The sequence below is a fragment of the Fulmarus glacialis genome, unplaced genomic scaffold (genome assembly GCF_000690835.1).
Source record: "Fulmarus glacialis isolate BGI_N327 unplaced genomic scaffold, ASM69083v1 scaffold13883, whole genome shotgun sequence".
NCBI lineage: Eukaryota > Metazoa > Chordata > Aves > Procellariiformes > Procellariidae > Fulmarus > Fulmarus glacialis.
Genome location: NW_009201134.1, coordinates 21,858 through 44,181, shown reverse-complemented (window position 1 = coordinate 44,181; position 22,324 = coordinate 21,858). Strand labels below are relative to the sequence as shown.

At 37.1% G+C, this 22,324-nt stretch overlaps 1 protein-coding gene across 1 annotated transcript in view; it reads left to right on the top strand.

The window, feature by feature from the left end:
• Positions 1-22,324, top strand: part of CFAP43 (cilia and flagella associated protein 43) — a gene marked incomplete at its 5' end in the record, with an annotated part of 46,791 nt that overhangs the window by 9,565 nt on the left and 14,902 nt on the right. Inside the window, 19 exons of the mRNA XM_009573841.1 lie at positions 874-1,024; positions 3,024-3,086; positions 4,392-4,471; positions 5,196-5,327; positions 6,455-6,571; positions 7,693-7,773; positions 8,595-8,743; positions 9,765-9,868; positions 10,906-11,046; positions 13,132-13,301; positions 14,073-14,225; positions 14,666-14,796; positions 15,502-15,667; positions 16,250-16,363; positions 18,005-18,082; positions 19,445-19,570; positions 20,018-20,122; positions 20,873-20,989; positions 21,805-22,011. Of these exons, the coding sequence (XP_009572136.1) occupies positions 874-1,024; positions 3,024-3,086; positions 4,392-4,471; positions 5,196-5,327; positions 6,455-6,571; positions 7,693-7,773; positions 8,595-8,743; positions 9,765-9,868; positions 10,906-11,046; positions 13,132-13,301; positions 14,073-14,225; positions 14,666-14,796; positions 15,502-15,667; positions 16,250-16,363; positions 18,005-18,082; positions 19,445-19,570; positions 20,018-20,122; positions 20,873-20,989; positions 21,805-22,011 (2,385 nt within the window). The remainder of the gene's footprint in view (positions 1-873; positions 1,025-3,023; positions 3,087-4,391; positions 4,472-5,195; positions 5,328-6,454; positions 6,572-7,692; positions 7,774-8,594; positions 8,744-9,764; positions 9,869-10,905; positions 11,047-13,131; positions 13,302-14,072; positions 14,226-14,665; positions 14,797-15,501; positions 15,668-16,249; positions 16,364-18,004; positions 18,083-19,444; positions 19,571-20,017; positions 20,123-20,872; positions 20,990-21,804; positions 22,012-22,324) is intronic.

Here is a 22,324-nt window from a genome sequence, read left to right as displayed (position 1 = left end):
CGTTGTATCTGAACAGGTCACTGTCTTTAATAATATTTGGTGGAGAAGTTCTGTTCTTCCTGTTTTATGGTTGACGGATTTTTGAGATTTATTTTAGCGAAATGAAATTCAAGGCACGTGGGAAGTCTGCGGCAGGGATATTTCTAGAACTAATTTGCAGATGACACAAAAGTTGACAGAGCTGTTCTACAGAGCAATTTGGATTATATGATAAGATAAACTATTCAAACAATATGTGTTTTACTACTGCTAAGTATGCAACACCACATGTGCAGGTTATGTCTACAAAGTGGAAGACTATTCTGAAAAGCAGTTTGAAAAGCATTTGTCAGGGTGAGGTCATAGTCGATAACCATTTCAATGGGGGCTTCCAGTGCTATTCTGACGTTTAAAAGAAAAAATTCTAGGGGCTTAGTGTGTTGAATTTTATCACAATTTTATCATTAAAAATTTGGGAGATGACCTGGTTGTGGTGGGTCAATATCTTTGCAAGGGTAGGGAAGACACCGGAGGGATTTCCAAGCTAGAGGAAAAAACTGTAACACATGCAAGTGCTGGAGAATAAATCCAGATAAATTCAAATTTAAAAATATATAATTTTTCAATGAAGATATAATTCATCGTTTAAACAAGTTTCTAGGGAGAGAGGTGAATTCTCCACCACTATCTCCAGACATAGACTTTTCTGGAAAATGTTCTTGTTTCTCAAGTTACTAGCCTCAGTGAAGGGATGACTGAATAAAATAAGGCTGATGTTATACTAGTGGTCAGACTCTATGAGGTAATGATCTTTTTTTTGCCTTAAAATGTATGTAACTGCTTGTACAGATATTTGTCAATTGTTGATTGGACTTGTTTATTTTTGTGCTGAAGCCTAGAAATTATATTAAGCCTTCAGTGCGTCTTACTGCCCACTGCTGGACTGCAACCTCAGAAATTTACATGGGCTGTAAAGAAGGATATGTTTTGGCAATTGATGCTGAGACACGCAGTGTTTCTATTCTTCAACAAAAACCTCTACCTGGTAAGAAATAGCGGCGTTGTGTGTTTTATTCAAGTCGGGAGGAAAGTGGATAGGTGAAAGCTTTTTTTCCTTTCTTCTGTTCTCCTATTGTGTACCTTAGAGAAATTGTAAAGCTGTATTGCAGAACCATACTTGTTTTATTAGTATGATAAACATTTGAGAATGTCTTTTGAACTTCTGTGTGGGTTTCTTTAGCACCCAATAATTGGTTTTCATTTTTCTTTGGCAAAGAAAGAGAAAAAGCTCTAACTACATCAAAACTGATAAAATGAACAATAGTTCCAGGAGCCCAGATCTTATTAACCAGCCCTACTAGATTAACATTAAACTATTAATATACCAGCTATATACAGTCTTTTTACTATTAGTTAAGTACCAATAGTTTATTTTATTTTGCATGAAATATTGGATTGTCCTCATTTGGTATGTTAGATAATGTTAGAAAAGATCTTTGAAGACTCATGACGAGTCTTCAAACAATAAAACTGAATTTAATGTAATGTTGCTGAATAGAGTTCCTTAAGGTCAGCTCTTACATAAACTATTTTCTAATGAAAACAAGGCTGTAAAGACTATCAGGCTTTACTGCAGAAAATGTGAAGCACAGAGAGTGAACAGATGTCTTTGGCTTCAGACAAAGAAATCTGCTTTTAATTTATTCTAGAATGGGAGGACTCAGTACATGTCCCTCAGATTGATTGCAACTTGCTGAGGCGATTTGTCTGCCCTACATATATTCCCACCTGTCTTTTTTCATGGGGACCTTTGGCAGGCTAGTGACTGACTAAAGTTTTCTGGCAACAGCAGCCCATTCCATGCCTTCTTTTTCTGGGAATCTCAAGGTCTCCTCTCTGCTACCTGCCACATGCTACCCTTCTGTGCCCATTCAGAGGGGTCCCAAGGTGGAGGACAGTGAGACACAGTCAGCATAAAGTGTTCGGGCAATGGCAACCTGTACCCTGTCGTCCTTTGCAGGGGTGGAAGGTGTCAGTCCTACTGTGCACATGAAGTTCACTGGTTCAGTCAGGTCTAAGAGGAGTACTGGAATATGTTTCTCCCTAGCACTAGAACTGGGTAATATCCTGTTGTAGACCAGCATAGAACTGTTTCTCTAATAAACACTGAATCAGTGTTGATAGACAGGCTGGCGATAATCTTGTTTTCTTCTTTTGCCATGTAATACACTATTTTTTAAGCTGCAGCAAGTATCCCTGACTTTCCCAAAGTACTGTATCTCTGTTCAGTTTTGATAGTTAACACAGAAATGGAAGGCTGCTCTTAAAAAAACCCAACAGACCAGCATTATTTCTCTGCTTTTGAAATTATCAGAGTTTTAAGTTTACCAAATAAAAAGTTGGAAATCATCAACAAATAAAAAGCTAAGGTGTGACCAGAAATCATTTTGCCAGTTCAGTAGAGGCAAGAAGAATATTTGCCACTCGGGGTTTTCCTTGGCCTGTGTATTCTTCGAGTCCTGTCCTAAAACTGTCTAACAAAATTGGCGGTATTCATATTGCACTGAAGCTGCTGCTAAATTTAAAACATACCGCAATCTGTATCTATTTAGTAGAATGCTTAAGTGCATGTCCAACTTTAAGCACACGCTAAATTCCTGCAAACAGAATCATAAGCAGCCACAACATTTCACTTGGGCATTTTCTTCTGAAGTTTCCTTCGTAAGTATATCAAATAAAAAAATCATGGTTAGAAATAACAATACCAGAACTTAGCACTGGAAAATAGATAAATCTGAATTGGTACCACTCTCCACGCCAAGTATTGCTGTCTCCCTTTTACAGCTGTAAGCTGAATCACAGAAAGATTTTGCCTGCTCAGTTGCATAAATGATAGGAATGGTGGATACTGGGGAAGAATGCACATTTTTGATTCAGTATACTGAACGTGGCCTTTTGTTCAGTAGACTGGAATACAACTGACTTTTATTGCAGTATTGACATATAAACAAGGTTGATATTATACATTGTTTTCTTTTGTGCAGAATACATGCGTAAAATATCGGATGTGGTGTCGTATGTTCGTAGAGAAGTACAGAAAAAGAAAGGTATTTCCATGTTCAAATCAAACTAATAGATTTTTAAGCAGTACCAGTGATGTCTGGGAGTAATAATATGTGAGTACAGCTGGAAGTCACAGGTTAGAAAAACTCAGCTCACACTGGCCTCTGTAAGACACATTGATGGCAATCTTTTATATGTTCACATGACAAATGATTAATAGCTTGTGTGCTAATAGACAGCCAAATGAATAGCCTCAGGAGAAACAGTGGCAGTGAAATAATTTCTGTTCATTCTAATTTAAATTGGAATAAGTGATGCTAGAATAGGTTCCCTACTGCTTAGTTTTAGTAACTGTTTTTAGAATTGCAATCACTTGTAATTTAATTGAGTTAGGATTTAGGGGTTTGTTTCAAACACTTTGTTTTGGGCTCCACAGTACAGAAAATATATTCACATAATGGACGAAGTTCAGCATAGGGCCACAAAGATTATTGCAGAGTCTAAGTACATGACATACAAAGATGTCCTAAGTTCTAAGTTCTCCTAAGAGAACTATGTTTGTTCAGCCTGGAGAAAAGGAAATGGGGGATTTTACTATTGCTTCAGCTACCTAATGAAAAATTACAGGGAAGATGGAACCAGACAGGCAAATGACATGGTTTGCATCGATGGAAATTCTGGGTAGAATCATAGAATCATAGAATCATTAAGGTTGAAAAAGCCCTCTGAGATCATTGAGCCCAGCCGTCAAACCAACACTACCATGCCCACTAAACCATGTCCCTAAGCACCACATCTACACGTCTTTTAAATACTTCCAGGGATGGTGACTCAACCAAGATATTAGGGAAAAAAAATACTTTCACAATGAAGGTAGTCAGACACTGGGACAAGTTGCCCAGAGAAGCTATGGAATTTACATTCTTGGGTGGATTCAGACCTCAGCTGGATATGACTCTGGACAACATGATCTAACTTTGAAGTTGGTTCTGAGTTCGAAGTTGGCTCTGTGCTGAGCAGGAGGTTGGATCAGAGGACTTCTAGGGTCCCTTCCAACCTAAATGACTCTATGATTCTGTTATTGACGAACTTTAATGTGGCTATTTAGCAGCCTTTACAAAATCAAATGATTTCTCAAATTAATTTCTAGTTCATCAGACCACAGTAGTACTGTCACTTCAGATTATGTATACCAACCTTCTCCTTCATTATCACAGCAAAAAGTCCAAAGAATGTATAGCTCATGGAGCCTTTTTACTCACAAATAGTAAATCATCCCAGATTTGAAGTTGAGACACGTTGTTGCAATAAATTATATTTGATATTTTATGTTGGTTTTGTGCTCTCAGGTGGCAAAACAATGGATCTGCAAAAAACAGTTTTATTTGCCATGGCGTTTTGTAACGAGGGACTGTACGCAGCTGGAAGTGTGAGGCATCCTTTATGCTTTTAACTTACTCTTATTGTGTGAAAATCAAAGAACATTCAAATGGAGTACACTTGCAGAGTTCACTGCAAACACAGGAGTTAGAAAAAAGTCGAGGGATGAAGAACTATAAAAGTCCTCTCGGGTGTTGTATATATTTTCTTCGTTAAGACTTGAGACGAGAAATCAGAAGGGAGCAGGGAGGGAAGAGATTGTATTTTTGTAGTCAAAGAAGCAACAAAAGAGGACAATCCTATTTTTAACAAAAGACAAAGAGTATTCTAGAGGAACAGAAAAGAAGGATGGACAAAAAATAGGAAAGGAGGGAAAATGGCCAGGAGAACTGCCAAATTGTTTTGTGCAAAATCTAACTCAATATTTAACCCAAACTGACAATGCCATTGTATATTACTCTTGAAGAGTAGGACAAATTCTTATACTGTCTCAAAAACCCAATATGAAATCTTAAGTATTAACTGAGAGAGTCTGTTGTTATCAGGCATGGACTGTTACTAAGACTTGTATTAAAGAACACCTTCATTTTTCGATAGATTTATTATCCAGGGTAAGAGTCCTCTGGATTTAAAGGCAAATGAAACCGTTAGTGATGGGATAAAGTTAAACACTGTTACTTCAGAGATTTTCAGAAGTTCTTGCAGTTCAGTTTGCCAGAGTGGGCTAGGATAAATGACCTAGACCTCATGTGGATTTGTACTTTTCTGCACAGGAGGGTGTTTTATTCTTTTATCACATCAAAAGTCTGCAGTATGAGGTGAAAATCTGCGCTGATATCTTACAACCCATATCCAGCCTCATATTCTCTCCTGATTACACCGTACTTCTGCTTGTCACTGACCAGGTATAGCATTTGAGATAATAGCATTAAGTAATGGGATGTTCCTGTGTTTCTATATGTGTATGCTGATACTATTAGTATAAAATGTCTGTAATGTAATCACGCAAGTCAACAAATTATACAGAGGTGAACTTAGTCCATCTTGTGTTTTTAATGAAAGATTGGAAAGACTTTCAATGAAGCACAGAACAATTGTCTCCTACAGGTGATGGATTATAAAATACCTAATGCTGAAATTTCCCAGCAGAAATACTTGTGTGTGTACAGTGGTGTATATGTTCAGGGTCTCCAGTGTGTCCAGGTCATGTGAAACCTACTGAGCATGAGCTCTAGGCTTGATGTGTGCCTGCACAGTAAGAAAAGTGTAGCTTGGGTACATCAGACCTACTGTGGCTATGCAGTAGAGTTGTTCTGTACATGTACCTGAATTTGTCTGGCAACCCAGTCCTTGAACCTTCTTTGACCAGCCTGATGTCTAGAAATCTTACACAAGGGTCCCAAATCCTCAAATTCCACCTGTTTTTCCAGACATTTAAACTTTAAATTGGCATTTTTAAAGCTCTTAAAATGTTTTTGTAGTGTGTGTGTGTGTGTGTCAGGAGGTTCTGGGTTCGGGACAGCAATGCAATGGTAACTTTGGTCACACTATCTCTCTGATTTAATTCTCCGTTTGTAAAATGAGTAGAGAAGTTCTAAAATCTTTGTCAATATTAGTTATTAGTTGTTTCTAAGAGGCTTTGAGATCTTTAGGTAAAAACAGCTCTTAAAGCGTAAGATTTCTGATTTGTGTTTTATGTTGATTTAGAATATTTATTGATTCCTGGAGTAACATGAAATAGGGTGGGTTTAAACTATTTTATTAAAGCAATTTTAAGAAACAAGACTGCTTGAAAATATGAATAGCTGGATCATTCTAAAATGAACTAACATGATCTTCGGCTAGCGTAAATTAATATAATCCACTCAATTCAGCTGAATTCTACTGGGCACTTTTTACCTCAGTTTAGAGTCAAATATAAAACTTTAAAGAGTGAAGCTCAGAAAGATGGGTATTTTTTGTTGAAGTCTTCAAAAGCTTTTAATGAAAAGTTTCATAGCCCAGTGATGGATTATTTCTCTTCATTTGTCAGGGGACAGTCTATACTTACAAACCTGCCCACAGTGGAGAAGCTGTCAAACTCCTGGATGCATGTAGCAGTTGTTTTCTGGCAGCTGATTTTCTTACTCCAGGGAACAAGTACTGTGTGGTAAGAAGTGGTATTCTTTCTTATATATAATTGTGGCTCTTTTCAGGTAACCAATATGTTGCTGAGGCACAAAATCAAAAGCCTTGCAGAGATTGGGACTGTTCTGACATTTGTTACAGTTGTGTAACTTCTCATTAAGCAAGTAAATGGCATGAATTCAGGTATGGCCTATAAAAGGGTCAGAACTTGCCCTAGAGTGCAGGGTGGATAATTCATAGGTTGCTAAAATGTCATATTGGTTCTGCTGTTGATTTCTGTGACTCATTATTGTTCAGGAACATAGCTGAGCAAAAGGTGGATTCAATTCAGAGAATAGATGTTGGAACAAGAAATTCCTACTGATCTTTTCAGCGTTCAGCACAAATTGGAACAGCCTGAGAGATGCCTCTGTCCTGGGTCCAGGGACAAAGGTGGCCTTACTCATGGATCTGTCCATTCTGAGAAATTCCTTGCTTTCCTCCTATGTCTTTGACTCCTGCAAGACATATATTTTAGCCAGCAAATATGATTAATCTCCAGGCCATGAATTCTTCAAGTAGCCAGCCCAGGAACCCTGTGGTCATAATCAATTAGGTTTGCTGAATCTGTTTGTTTGTCGTTAGCATGGGAATGATAAATTTTACCTGACTCTGAATGAGTAATGTGAGGGTTGATTGATCTCTAGCCATACTTTACTGTGGAATTACAAAATTGCCTGGATATAAGAACTCAAGCACCATTATGGTATGCATCATTTTTCATGTGAGAAAACAAGACCTCTCCTTAAGCCCTTTCCTATGCAAAGAAAATTGTAAGCAAGTTTTTCAATTGCTGACTGAATGGTGGGAGTGCTAATATTGATCAAGCTTACATGTTTTGCCCTAGATTGTCTCATTCTGCTTAAAGACCATTCCTGTAGTTGCAGCAATTCACAAAAATTATTAAATGTTTTCCTTAGGCAGGTGTACCTTGCAGCCACTGGACTTAAAGGAAAAGCAAGATAATTCCAAACAAATCTAGTAACCCTTGATCTGCTATGCTTAGACATTAGTTGAATTTATATTCTACAGAAGATCACTAGTCACTTCCAGACTATTTGTTTATTCCACCCTCTTTTGACTATGTTTTTCTCTGTTCAACAGTCTGTAACAACTTCAGGTGAAGTACAAGTTTGGTTCCTGGAAGATGCAACTTGCCTCAGCAAGCTAAACCTTGATATTGAGGTACGCATAACCAGGAGCTTATATAGTGACTGATACTTAAAATTTTCTTTAATATTTTTCAATTCATAGCATAATATTCCACAGATTTGGATCAACCAGTGCTGAGGAAAGCTCAGTAGTGTTTTTGAACAACCCATGAAAGAGATTTTAAAAAGATTATCTTTCAGAATGTTTCCTTGAACTAATCATGTATTTAACTCGGCCATAAAGCAGAGAAAATATTTCAACCTAATGTCCTAGTGATGTGTCTTTAAACACATATTTGTAAATAACAATCTAAATTTTTATGATATTACTTTATTAATTTTTTATTTTTAATGAGTGTCAGAACGGAAAGAGAAGTTTCAAGTGTATAAAAACTAAATGCCTTGACTGTTCTGAAAAACAGGTTTTAAGAATTGAGTTGATAAAAGTATTTCAAACTGTTAATGCTTTGTCCTGATTTAAGATGCATTCAGACCCTGAAATCTGACATAGTAAGAAAAAAAATCCCTTTCTGTAACAGCTGTACACATAACAGTGCACTCACTGTTTTATTTAGGTGGAACTTCTTTCACTTAAAATCTGGATAGTGGATATAATGGTTTTTTTTTAAGGAGTGCAGAATTAGCTTTTCATATGTAGATACAGAGCATAGTTAAAATTCCTATGATGTCTCTAAAATCCTTTCTTTGTTAAAAAAAAGTTTTTTAGATAAACCGCATGGGGTTTCTTCTCCGAATTCTAGGAACTTCTAAATAGTAAAAGAAATTGCATACTAACATATGGCATAATTTATAAAAAGATACGAAACTGTCAAGTATCTTTTACTTCTCAACTAGGCAACTGCTATGGCTTGCTGTCCCTCCTCCAACAGTGTTGCTGTAGGGACCAAAAGAGGTCAAGTCTATTTCCTTGATGTTACCAAAGTTGAAGCTCCACGGGTTGTTCACAGAATTTTTCTTTCCAAGTTTCCAGTGCTGTCTTTGCAGTAAGTATGTAGTAGCAAGGGCAGGAATATTGTCAATTCGTTGCTTGAGTAATGCTGTTAGTTGAACAAAAAAATTGAAGTTTTTATTCTAAAAATAACAAAGTAAAATATTTTAACAGCTTCAATTTTTTCCAACATATTCTGAATTGCTTGCAAGAGGAGTAGTAGCAGGATTTGTGTAAGAGATATATAATAAACCTGTATTTTAAGAAGGTTTAACTGAGCACTGAAGATACTGATGTACAAGATCCTTTCTGACAGATCACCATATGCAGTAATTATGCACAATTCCATGTATCTGAACTTAGAGGGTTATTTCTCACTGAATATAAATTTGAGGTTTTGTGAAGTTAAGTTTAAGCCTTTTGGTCATCTGTTCCTATATGGTGGATTTTTATTACCATTGTTAATTATTGATTTGCTTACAGTTCCGGAATTTACCAGTCGTCTTGTAATTAACTCTAGTGATCTAAAAGGTTTTGTTTGGTTGTTGTTTTTTTTTTCAATTATTGAAAAATCTGAGAGTATTTTACTTCTACTTTTTAAAAATTAGAATGGATTTTGAACTGTTAAACTTGAATATAAATCTGCTGGTTATTCGGACACTCAGATGTGATCTCTTTTCACAGTTACCTAAGATAAAACATTAAAAATAGATACAGAAAGCAACTTATTCGAAGTCAAGTCAATGCAAACAAAGATATGTCTATTCAAAATAGTGTCAAATTCTGTATAGTAGTTTTATTTTTTAAAAAGTGAACTTCAAAGAAAGATTTAATAAAGTTGTTAATATAGACTGTTATGGAGTATCATTAGCTTTAGATTGACCACCCACTCAATTAGAAATTGCACTCATAGCACTGGGCTTTATAGCAGGCCGTAACCCTGTAAACCTAGAAGCTGAAATTTTGGTTGCGTTTATGCCTTCAATGAAGTCAGCAGAGTTATGGGAGTGGAATTATTTGACTCTTTTTACTGACTGTATTGAACTGTTTTCTACCTGGATTTATATTTTATCTAGTTATGATCAGAGTGGCCAGTTCCTCATCGCTAGAGCTACAGAAGGACATATCTTTATTCTAGATGCCCGGCCTTCAAAATTATTCCAAGTTCTTGGATATGTAGGTAATATATGTAACAACATTAATTACTGTGTTTTTCACTATTTGCTGTATTTTAAGTATACTTGCTGGTCAGACTAAGCCACTCTCCTTCATTCTACTTTTTTTTTTTGAGGACTAAACATATTGTTCCCACCTATTTCCCAACCATATTTTGTCCTGGCCAATCTTTTTTTTTTTTCCCTCTGTAATTTTAGTTAGCAAATGCAGGGCACGTATAAGTCACAGGAAAGAGAATGGATTAGCTGACCAACCGATCACAACTCCAGCACAAAAGTAACAGCGCTGGCAAAGAACTTAAGACCTTTGTGGCTCACCATATGAGAACATAGACTAAAAAACAGTAGGTCATGATAGTTGGTGCAATCTCCTGTTACAAATGTCTGCCCCAGACATCTTTAACATGGGGACTGCTGGAGCTGTCAGCTTTGCTGGTTGATACTGAAGAATAAAAAATGATGAAATTTTAACTCACACAAAAAATTCTTCTGAAATTTGTAAATTTGCTTATGCAGTCTCTCAATTCCAGTAACATTATACTTACAGATCACATCTGTGCATATAGATCTTCATTATAATTTTAAGTATAAAGGACATTATTTTATCATTTTTATTGGTTTGACAAATATAGAATTACATCTCCTTAGATAATGTTCAGAATTTGCCTCATCGTGTTCTCATTGTCTGGCTAGCTTCGTAGAGGAGAGCTTTTCTGTGCTTTATCTGGTGGTTATGAGCAGCCAGCCTCAAAATTGCTACAATTCAAGCTGGATGTAAACTCAGATTTGAATGTTTAATGTAATAATACTCTGGTGCTTAGCATTCTCAGCACCCGATGCCTCAAGCTGAAGTTGTGTGCTTGTAGCACTTTCTGAAACCAGGTTATGTCTTGTCTGACATTTTAATGCAAGTTCAAAACTGTGTGGTTGAGCTGAGATGTATTCTGAACAGGGATTTTGTTTATTTTCACGATGTCTTAGCAAAAAACAATGTTACCATGCTTCAGTAACAATTTGCATTGGTGTTCCCTACCTGCTTCAGTGTTGGCAGATGAAGTGCTGGAGCTTTCTGTAGTTTCTGACTTCAAGAATGACTTAGTTGAAGTGGTGGTACTTCTAAATGTAGCAGAGGTCCAGCGAGCAAGACTGGAAATTTTTTGTCTATCTTCAGCACTCACAACAGGTAAGAATTGAAATATATACTATGTCATATTTTTCTAAGGCAAGATCATATGCCATCCCTTAACACAAAATGCTAACAATTTTAATCTCTTTCTTCATCTCATCTGTACATTCTCTGGGGACACCATTTCTCATACAGCAATCTGTAGACTTATAGTCACAGAAAGACTGTGATATTTTGTGGAAAGCCAAGGAAGGAAGGAGAGAAGCAATTCACTTGCAGAATCACAAAGCCACCACTTAGCTGCTACAACTATTGGTGGTTGTTGTTGTTCTTGTTATTGTTATTACTACTCTGTGGGCAATGCCCAAAGCTAGCCACAAAGAGGCCTTGGGCTTGGCATCACCCATATGCAGACTAGCATATCAGGTGTTCAAAGTGGAATCAATCCCACCAGCCCCTTCAAAGAATTGTCATTGCTCATTAGGAAAAGGTTAAAGGTTGATATATCTCAAAAAATAATGATTCCCTGTCTTTGTTACAGCTTTTCTATATAAAAGCACCAAGGAAAAAGTCCGCTGTATTTAAAAAATATTAACTTGTATCCCAATAAGGAATGTTACAGGGAAACATTCTATGAAAAAACCGGCGCTATGAGGAAAAGGGGAGAATTAAGGAGACTTAAGAATGGTGTACCTCCATTCACCTTCTGGAAATCTGGCCCTGTGTATCTGCAGTGTGCAATGTACATATTGGGACATCACAGTTAGAATCCCTATTCATAATCTGGAAGTAAAATTAACAGAACCTGTTAGTCTTTCACTAAATTGAGTAACCCACGCTAAATTCTCAAATCATGTTCATGATTTGTTTCATATATGCCATCCTCAACTGTGAAACAACTCAGTAATTTGTTTGTGTCATTCAGGACACAGCTATAATATTATAGTATTTTAGAAGTACTATAAGCAAGAAAAAATGGACCTGTGTGTCATGAGTGATCACAGAACTTTTAATTGTATCTGATATTCTAGGAATATCTAAAACTGATATTCTAGCAATGCATTGATTTGGGGCACTTTCTGGAATCAGCTGGGAAACTAATTCAGTTGTCATGAAAGGGCTTAAATGCATTATCTTAATAAAGGCACGGTGCAGGCTAATGTTGCGCTTGGTGTCCTCACCGTGCAGCCAGCACAGGACAGGCTTGGCTGGCAATGGCACCATGCACTTCCAGTTTTATGTGTTTTCCACCGAAGAATTGCCAAATCAATATAGTTTGAGGTATCAGTGATGTCTTCTATCTACCACATTACAGCAAAAGGCAGCCTGTGTTCATTATTAACATCATTCTATTTTTATATCATTTTACTCACATTATATGCAATTGAATTATTAACAAAGCCTTTTGTGGAGAAAACTTCAGTAAAACTGGTAGTAAGCCTAGTGTCAGATTTTCTAGTTATTTATATTTAATTTTTAAAAGGCCTTACAATTTACAGACCTTTTTAAAAGTAGTTTTCAGTGAAGTTAGTATTTTCTTTAAATATTCGCTAATTTTGGGCTTCTTTTTGTGCCTATTTTTAGACATATAACATGGGGCTTGATTTTCAAAGCTGCTGAAGATCTGCAGTTATTGCATCAGTCTTTATTTCAGGTGTCTCTTTAAAGCTCAAATTAAGGAACCAAAAAGAATAAAATGCCCTTTTGAAGATGTGACCTTAAGTGTTTTAACCGATACCACCCAGACTGTGTGTACTTCATGGCAGAGATGCCTAAATAAGTTCTAGATGAAGGCAATGATGACATGAACCTTCATGCAAACTAATTAGCACTGCTTATGTAATACCCAAGAAGCAGGGTAAATTAGTGTATACAAATTGTAACATGACTGTTGTTAAACTGTTTCTAGTACTTCTTTAGAGCTAGTAGAGCTATTTCTCTGCTTCACTTCAGTGCGCTACATCAGCACAACCCACAGAGTTGGTGTTAAAGCTAGGTATCTTAATTCCCAGTCTCTCCTTGAAAACTCACGTCATGCTTACTCCTTGCTGAGATTGGTTTTCATAATTGCTTGATAGGTGAAGCACCTGCATTAGTGGTAGTGATGCCTCTTCGTCCCTGTTTCTTTTTCCAATCTTTTAGATAATGATAAGTATGTTAATGAACAAGGAATGCTTAATCCTAGTGCCATTAAAAAGGAGCAATATAATCTGGATTACCCTTTGAGCTCAGCAGTCAGATCGAAGGATAACATTGTCTATGGCTACTGTACCTGTGCACCTTTCATCTGTAAATACCATCTCTCTGAAGAGGTAATTCTCTGAAGCTGCTTTATTTTGGGTGGTGGTTAAATACCAGCGAACAAAGGCTGTAGATGAAGTGAATATAGCAAAATATTATCTTAAAGAAACCCTCTCTGCACTAAAAATACCTATTCCATCCATAAACATCAACTTTCGGTATCCTACCACCTGCTCAGAAACCTGGCAAAAGCAATCTCTTTGTTCTATTACGGAGAAAGCCAAATATTGGTTCTTAAAACTCATACAGCTTGCAGGCACTTCACATGTAGCTTCTGTATTGGAGCTGTGCTTTTGTGCAGTCTGCTGGGTAACCCGAATATTCAGCTATTGAAGGAACTGAGCCAATGTGAGCCCATGACTCTAAGACGTAACTGCAAACCCAGCCCACCCCTGCCTCGCAATGAAGTAGTGGGGGCTTCAGGAAGCCACTGTCATTGCCTGCTAATGAACTGGAGCTCTCTGCAGCTTATAGGTCTCCCTCAGTTTAAGAGTCAGGTCAAACAAGAAGGTGAATTCCAAAGGTGAGCATTCCTCCTTGACAAGTCCCATACTTTCCGAGCCAAGAAACTCCAGGCCCAAACATACTGAATGCAGACCATTTTGAAGAGATGAGAAGCAAATCAGCAGCATAGCAATGGTACTGCTTCCTGAGCTCAGTAATCCAACAAGGTTTTAAATTGCAATGCACGTGATAACCCACAAAGCTCTCATCAGTCTTCTCAAAATGGCATAGATATTGCCATCATCTGAACTGCCGCTAACATTTTGTTTGTTTGGCAGAATACGTTGGAAGATCCATCAGTATTTTTATCAGAAAAGAGGACTCCTAGCAATCAGTTTGGATCAGGTTTCCTCTGTTTATCACCCAACAGCCGGTGGCTGGCATCAGCAGCAAAGGATGGTGTTTTGTTCGTCTATTGTACTTCTACTATGGTAGGTAGGCATCCGGGCACAGACTTTGTTTGGTTTACGTAAGAAAGAGGTGTGAAAGCTACTTTCTTTCACTGTAAGCTTTTCTTCATTTGAATATAAGGTGTTCCAGAAAAATTTATGTTGAACATAAACTGACATAGCATTATACAGTACAATTGTTTTTATAATGAATGTGTATATGATCATACAAACTACTTACTTTCTTCTCCGGTAAATCTTAGGGTAGATAATTTTACTACTCTTCTTTATTTCCTGCAAAATCAATATACTACAAACTTGCCCCATCTGTAGTCAAAAATTTTAAAATCATAAATCCCAGTCTTTTATGTACTTTGTATTGACATTTTGGATTGACTTTTATCTAAAAATAAAGAAGCATAATTTATAGACATATTCCATTAGAAAAACATTTGCTGATACTGCTTCTATAACTTTTGTAGGATATACTTGCTCAAAAGCATTGTCACTCATATCAAGGAGGGGGAATCAGATCCATGGTATTTTCGCTGGATGGCAAATTCATCCTTGTTAATGGTGAAAATGATGGTGCCCTGGTGTGTCTGAAATGGAAGTATGTATAAAGTGGCAGACCAATATTGATGGTGTAAATTCTTGTATCCTGGCAGACTAATTTTTGCATCTACTTGTGATTCCAGACTTCCTTTTTATTAGTCTCAAAGTAAGGACAAGAATTGGATAGAAATAAAATCACCCCTCTCATCTTTAGAGGCGGTCTCCCTAGCTCATGAAAAGTCTTGTACTTTGGGTGTTGTTGCAATACAAGATGTAGGAGTATCTTCTGATAAGTATTACCCGTAGTGAGCTTCTTACCACTCTCAAATAAACCATCTGGGGCTCTCTGGGGATATAAGGGACGAAATCTCATGAGATACTAATTTAACTCAGTGATTAGGAGACATCACAGCTTTAATGGGAATTCAGCTGTGACTGTAGAGAGGTCTTAGCAGACATTAGGAGTAAGAGACACTTGAAACTACAGCTTTTCTGTGGTATAACAAATGTTCAGGTAGATGCGTAAAGATGACTCCGCCAGAACAATATTTCTAATCTGGGTAATCCGTCTTTCAGAATTTCTAATTCTGTGGAAACTTCACTTAATTATGCAATTCTAGAATTCAAACAATATTGAATCGTATGTAAAAATATTGAATAGGCATTGTTAAACAACTTAATAATTGTGTTATAAAGAATATTTAATACTTTGTCCTTTTCCATAATTCACAAAAAATACATCAGTTCCCTTTCTGTTTACTAGGAAGATAAAGAAAACTGAAGTTAAGGAAGCTGCTTTTCACTGGCAATCTCTTCTTGCTATACTGAACAAGTCTACTTCAAATGAAAATGTTGTTTTAAAATCTATGGCAGAATGGCAGTTTGACCCAGAATCCACATTGGAAACACTTGCGGAAGAGAAATTTAAGGTGTTTTCTTCATTTTTATGGGGAAAAGAAGTTTGATCCTAAAATTACACATGGTAAAAACTGTCCTCAAAACAAACTCTGATACTTTTGTAAAAGTAGAAGAATACCCCTGAGGATAGGCTGAATATGCTTAATTATTAATTTGTGAAATAGTATTATCAAGGAAATTGAATAGTTATGGGAAGATGACATTCACATCTTCAATTTCACTTGGTTTCTTCAGCCACAGAAAACTCTGTGAAAGTCAGTTTCTCCTCATGTGAAGCTATGTGTCATTCCCAGTGTGATGTTACTGCTAAACATTGTGTATTACTAGTCGTATATTTTTCTGTTGAAATCAAGCAAAGCAGTGATTACAGAGATTAGTACAGTCAGCCCGTTTGAGTCAAAAGGCTTTGCATAATAGCAAGGGTTTGCAGGATCAAATCTGGGGACTGGTTAGGGAATAAAAATGTTGTAACACTCTCTAGAATTTGGTGGTGGTGATGTTGCTTCTAATGTGAGTCCATTTTTTATTTCATTTCTGTCTCTCTCTCATTCTCTCTAAGTACCTGAGATGGATGTTTATATCCTTAATTTCAGGAGGCACCACTTAAATCTTCCAATGTAGAGGTGACAGAAGAAGATGGAAACGTCACCAGTTTGTATTCAGCCGGTACCAATGACGTGACATGGATAGGTCAGAAAATAAAGAAGGTACTTTCGTAGAACCAGTATTAATCAAAGCCAGAGTGTTCAAGAGTCAGTAGTGATTTGGGGTCCCAAATTATATGCTGTAAAGGAATCTAGTTTCTAAAGCTTTTCTGACATTTGGACTTCTCTTTAAGGCATTGCGATCTAGACTTTTAGAAATCCTAGGTCAAGGTTATAAACACATCAGAGAAGGTACCTAGCACAATAGGAGCTCTAAAGACTAAAAGACCCCTTCTACAGAAGGAGTAAACTAAAAAAAAAATTGCCAGAGAAATTGGCTTCTTTTAGAAACGTATAAAGACTTTTTCTTCTAAATGTCATAAAGGTGCATATATTACTAACAGAAACCAAGGAGGTGGTCTTTTCTTCCCAAGGGCCAGAATAACAAATTCTACAGCACTGGTAAATCAATACTCAACAATATGACATTAATTACAAAATCCCTGAGGTTTATTTCAGGTTAAGGTTGAGGTGAGTATGTTATGTAACCAAAGCTTTTTGTAAGTGAAAGTGCATCAAAGCTCTAACTGTCTACCGAGAGGGGATTTAGCACTTTGTGAGCCAAAAAAACTACTATGTTAATGTTAGTATAGATTTTTTTTTCCCGGAAATGTGAATTTATGGATGCTAGGAGGTTCTTTCTGATATGAGCCAGAGCTGTGTATTTTGTTCAGCTTTTGAGGTTCAATGATAGGACAAAGCAAAATATCAATCCTTTCTGGATGATCTTAAGAGTGACTTTCCAAATTATGATTCAGTTTCACAAGTGGCTCGAGTCAATCTAAGACATACTGCCACTGCAAGTGGCGTCTTCTCCATTGCTCTCCCAGACATGTATTCCTGTTTCTGCTTTGATGCTGGCACTCATGCTTTGGTGTCTTTACTGGGATTTTTTGGCAAATCCATGTGACTTTGCATACACACGAGTACCATGTGACTATTAGTGTCAGCTAGGGACAGGTGATGAGCAGCAAAGGTTGAAGGGCAGCAATGTGGTCCTAGGTTGTTTTAAGCTGCTCATTAATGTCCTAAGAGACTTGCATCTGGTTTTTAGAGGATGGAGTCCATCCAATGTCAGAAGGACACACCCCTTCCTTTCAATCAATAGCCATCATCCTACTTGAAGTTGTAAACTTATTTTAGAAAGCAAATTCCAGAGGTGCAGACTAATTGCAAAATTTTCCCTAAGAGATGAATTGGAAAGGCTGTAGGGGCAAAGAAAATTTCACAGCTTCCAGAATGAGTAACAGATGTTAGTTTACTTGTGTCGTTAAATATCCCACTGGAAATGCTTAGTGACAATGAAAAATCTAAGGAACACTTAACAAATTCCAGCAGTAGGCTTTACGCAGTTCAATGTGTCTGCAATCATTGCACTTGTAATTACTTCTTCCTTTAATATTTTCTCTTTTAAGCTCTATTGCTGTACAACCAGTTTATAATGTGACCTGGTTGTACAATCTTTTTTCTCTTGAGCAATTCTGAGAATCATCCTATTGAATTAGGATTATGTCTGCTTCAGTTATTAATCCGTTTGGAGTTTTGTTTTCTTTACAAATAATGTTCCTTCAGATTATTTCAATCTTTTTTTCTCTTCTTGTCTATTTTTGTCTTTCAACAATAAATAAATTTGTTGTATGTCAGGTCATTAGAGAAGAGACTGAGAGGTTTGCTAACCAGAAGGAAGAGCTGCAAATGGGAATTAAAAAGCTGCGTAAAACTGTGAGTTTCTTACAAGGGTAATGGCTCAGTTTTATTTACAAGTACACTTCCTTTATGACTATCAGCTCTATCACTCAGTTACATTTTTGTCATAAACTCTGAGCAGACAGGTAATAAAGAGACATGCTTCTTCAGGGACTATATGCTGAACCTGCCAGGAGCTGGTTCTCAGCTTCCTTTTCTCCAAATAAACATTTTGTACTACCCTTATACCTTGAGCAATCTATCCCTTCAGCAGGCTAGTTTCTGCCTATCTAACAACCTTCAATTATAGAAACTGCTGTCCTCTCCTCTTCCCTCTGTTTTCTTCCATAAAAACTGCTATCTGCAAGAGGATAAGGCAGAGGGTCACCTAGAGCAGTCTGCCCAGGGACCATGTCCAGACAGATTTTTATTATCTCCAAGGATGGAGACTCCATGACCTCTCTGGGCAACCTGCTCCAGTACTCAGTCACCCTCACAGTAAAAAAATGTGTTTCCTGATGTTTGAGCGGAACCTCTTGCCCTTCACTGGGCACCACCGAAAAGAGCCTGCTCTGCCCTCTTAGCACCCTCCCTTCAGGTATTTATATACATTCATGAGATTCCCCCCAAGCCATTTCTTTTCAAGGCTGAACAGTCCCAGTTCTCTCAGCCTTTGCTCATATGAGAGATACTCCAGTCCTATAATCATCTTGATTGGACTCCTTCCAGTATGTCCATGTCTCTCACCTCCCTCAACCTGCTAGCAACACTCTCAATACAGCCCAGCATACTGATAGCCTTTTTTGCCGCAAGGGCACATTGCTGGCTCATGTTCAACCTGGTGTTCACCAGGACCCCCAGCTACTTTTCTGCAAAGTTGTTTTCCAGTTGCTCAGCACCCAGCACGTCCTGGTGCATGGAGCTGTTGCTACCCAGGTGCAGGATTTTGGACTTCCCTTTGTTGAACTGTATGAGATAGATAACAACTCAACAAAGTGGTAACAACTTAATAAAGTGCTCAGAACTAGGTGCAGAAATTTGCAGTTCTCTTTGTTGAACTGCATGAGATTGATAACAACTTAATAAAGTGATAACAACTTAATAATGTTCTCAGAACCAGAGAATAAAGAATTGTGTACTACAGGTTCTTAGAAAGTATACACAACTTCACATATAATACCCAAATCAATTTTAAGAGAAAGATGAAATATATTCACATAGTATTCTCTGTCACTAGTAACAGGCAGCACATTCTACCAATTACCGTGAAGCAGTTAAAAGTGGAGGCAATTAAAATCATTTTCTCTGATATCAAGTTCTACAGTGTTAAAAATAGCATTTCCTCTATTCACATTCAAATTACTTTTTATTCCTTACACTTATTTTAAAAACCAACAGATTCAGAAAATGATGCATGAAAATGAACAGGTGCCAGACATTGAGAAACTGGAGCAGCAGGAGTTCAACCTGGATATAGAAGAACAGGAAAGAGCGCAAGCAGAGGCTGAACAAGAAGTGGCCAGGGTATGATAGAACAGGGGGAGAACATTTTAAAACTAACAGTGGAAAGGAGAAAGAATGATTGAAGAACAGAGGATGATCTCAAAGTTGCTGTTCACTGCTGAGAAGCAGGAAAACATAAAAGTATTTAAAGTCACTTGTTGAAGCAGGTGAAGCTGCTGATGCAGATCCATTGCCAGTTGGAATATGATCTATGCCAGAAACTATAAATCTGACACTGTGGCCTTGGGCAATTGCTTAAGTTCTAGAATGATTTTCTTCACATATAAAATGATGCCTTTCAGTAATATGCAATGTAGTTTTTGGAGAAGATAGCTGCGATAGTCTAAGATGATGAAATATTGGTAATTCATTTCATCTGTTAGGTTTCTTTCAATAACTCAACACAAATTGCCCATATCTTGTTATTTTGCACCACATCTTGTTATTTTCTTTTCTGTATCTTGAAAGGTGAGGAAGGAGATTGAGACAGAGAATTTAGCCAACCGCTATTTGCAGGATGTCATCAAACATGAGTGCTGGGATGCTATGTGTGTAAAAGGCCGTGCAGTTAAGGTAACCTCTGCTTTCTAATTCATTTTCTGCAGTAGTTTATTGATTCCTTAAGGTACAGAGACAAAATAAATAGAAGTATAACACATTTCTGATATGCTTATGTTATGGGAAAAAACTTACTTCTTCCCAGGGCTCATGCAAATCTTTCATTCTGTTCATTTTGTTTGAGCCTGGCTGATTTTACCTTCAAAGGTGGATAAGAGTGCTGATAAGCAAATAAGCAACTCTTTAATTCCTTGATCTCAGAGAATATCTTTATGCAGTGTTGCTAAAAGGAGAGGTGAATATTATTTTTCTGTGTTCAGTCAGTACGACTTCTACACAGAATATAAAGGTAAAATTTAACCCTGATTTTGCCTATTTTAAACAGAGGGAGATTAGTCAAACTAATGATACTGGATTATCTCAAGGGTGGTAAAAGACTAAGTCATTTTACAAAAAATCTTGTTCTGGTTGAATTCTGTGGATAAAGAGGCCATATCCATAGATTATTCAAAAAAAAAAAAAAGAAAGAAAAAAGCAAATTTTAAACCAACCATTTTCACTACCAAAAAGGCAAGTGGTTTTTGTCTTACCCTGTATTGTTACTACATTGTCTATATTAATTGATCCTCAACTTTATTCTTGATTTTAAGAAGTCTTTATAACTGTTTAGCATTCAGGTATTGAACAAATGAATTGATAGATGCATTCTGAAGAACTTTTTACTTTGTTTTTTGTTGTTTTTTTTTTTTTTTTAAATTTGAACAGTGCTTCCATATGGCTTGTGAAGTGAAGAATTATCCACTGAAGGAACGTAGTGAAGAAGAGTTGGAAACTTTGGAGAAAGTTCTCAAGTTAAAGAAGATTGAGACAGCTGATCTTAAGGTACAATCTCTTTGAAGTACTGCATAAAGGCATTTCAGATCAGGATGTTCTGAATTAGCATCTTAACCCTTCTTTACATAGTTACATTTCTAAGGTCCATTTTCTTGCTGTAGAAATTGTCCAGAAAAATTTTGAAGAGATAAATAAAGATGAAATGTTGTGTTTTTACTTAGAACTAATGTATTAGTATTAAAGAATCACAGAATAGCTGAGGTTAGAAGAGCCCTTTGGAAGTCATCTAGTCCAACCCTCCTAGAGCAATTTACTCAGGGCTGTGTCCAGACAGGTTTGGAATATGTCCAAGGATGGAAGATTCCATAACCTCTATGGGCTACCTCTTCCCGTGTTTGACAACCCTCATGGGAAAAGTGTTCTTTTATGTTTAAGTTGGATGTCCTGTATTTCAGTGTATACCCATTTCCTCTCAATCTGTCTTCGAGCACCACTGAGAAGAGTCTGGCTCTGTTGTCCTTACTCCCCACCATCAGGTTTTTATATGCGTTACTGAGATCCCCCCAAGCCTTCTCCTTTTTGAGGCTAAACAATTCCTGCTCTCTCAGCCTGTCCTTGCATGTTAGATGCTTCAAACCCTTAATTGTATTAGTGGCCTATCACTGGACTTGCTCCAATATGCCCATGTCTTTCTTGTACTGGGGAACCTACAAATGGACTCAGTATTCCAATATTGATCATTTCAACTTGTATTATTTTGATCACTGAGCTTAATTGCAGAATATAACCTCTAGAATTTATTCATATGTGTGCCACTGGATCATGTACAAAATCAACACAGTTATCATGTTTGTGATATTCAGGTTCAGAAGAAAAATCTTCAGATCGAGTCTGAGACTGTATTATCTAAGGAAGGAGAGAAGGCAGAAGAAGTAATGACTGATGATAGTGCATCTTACTGCCTGATTGGAAGTCTGAGCTCTCAGTATGGTGGAGACACATCTATCCTATACCACCAATGGGACTTGCACACCAGGGAGCAGAAAGTCAATCAGATAGTATTACTGAAGGTGATGTCTTCTTAAATTTGTATCACTGCAGTGACACTGTCATATCTGTTGGTTCTCACAGCAGTCACAGCCACTGTTAGGTTTTGGGCATACTGACAGTATACAATGGAGAGTTGCATAGGTCTCTGAGTTACTGAGATGAAAGCTGATAAATGCACATAAAGCACCATGTGGATTTGCCACCTCAGGTCTGGAAGAAAAATATTTTTATGAAATTGGTTACCCAATTTGAGGGTATCTGTATTTGCCCACTGGTGCTTCAGTTTAAGAGTTTGTATAGCCAAAGCTAGCTTGCACATCTCAGCATGCCCTG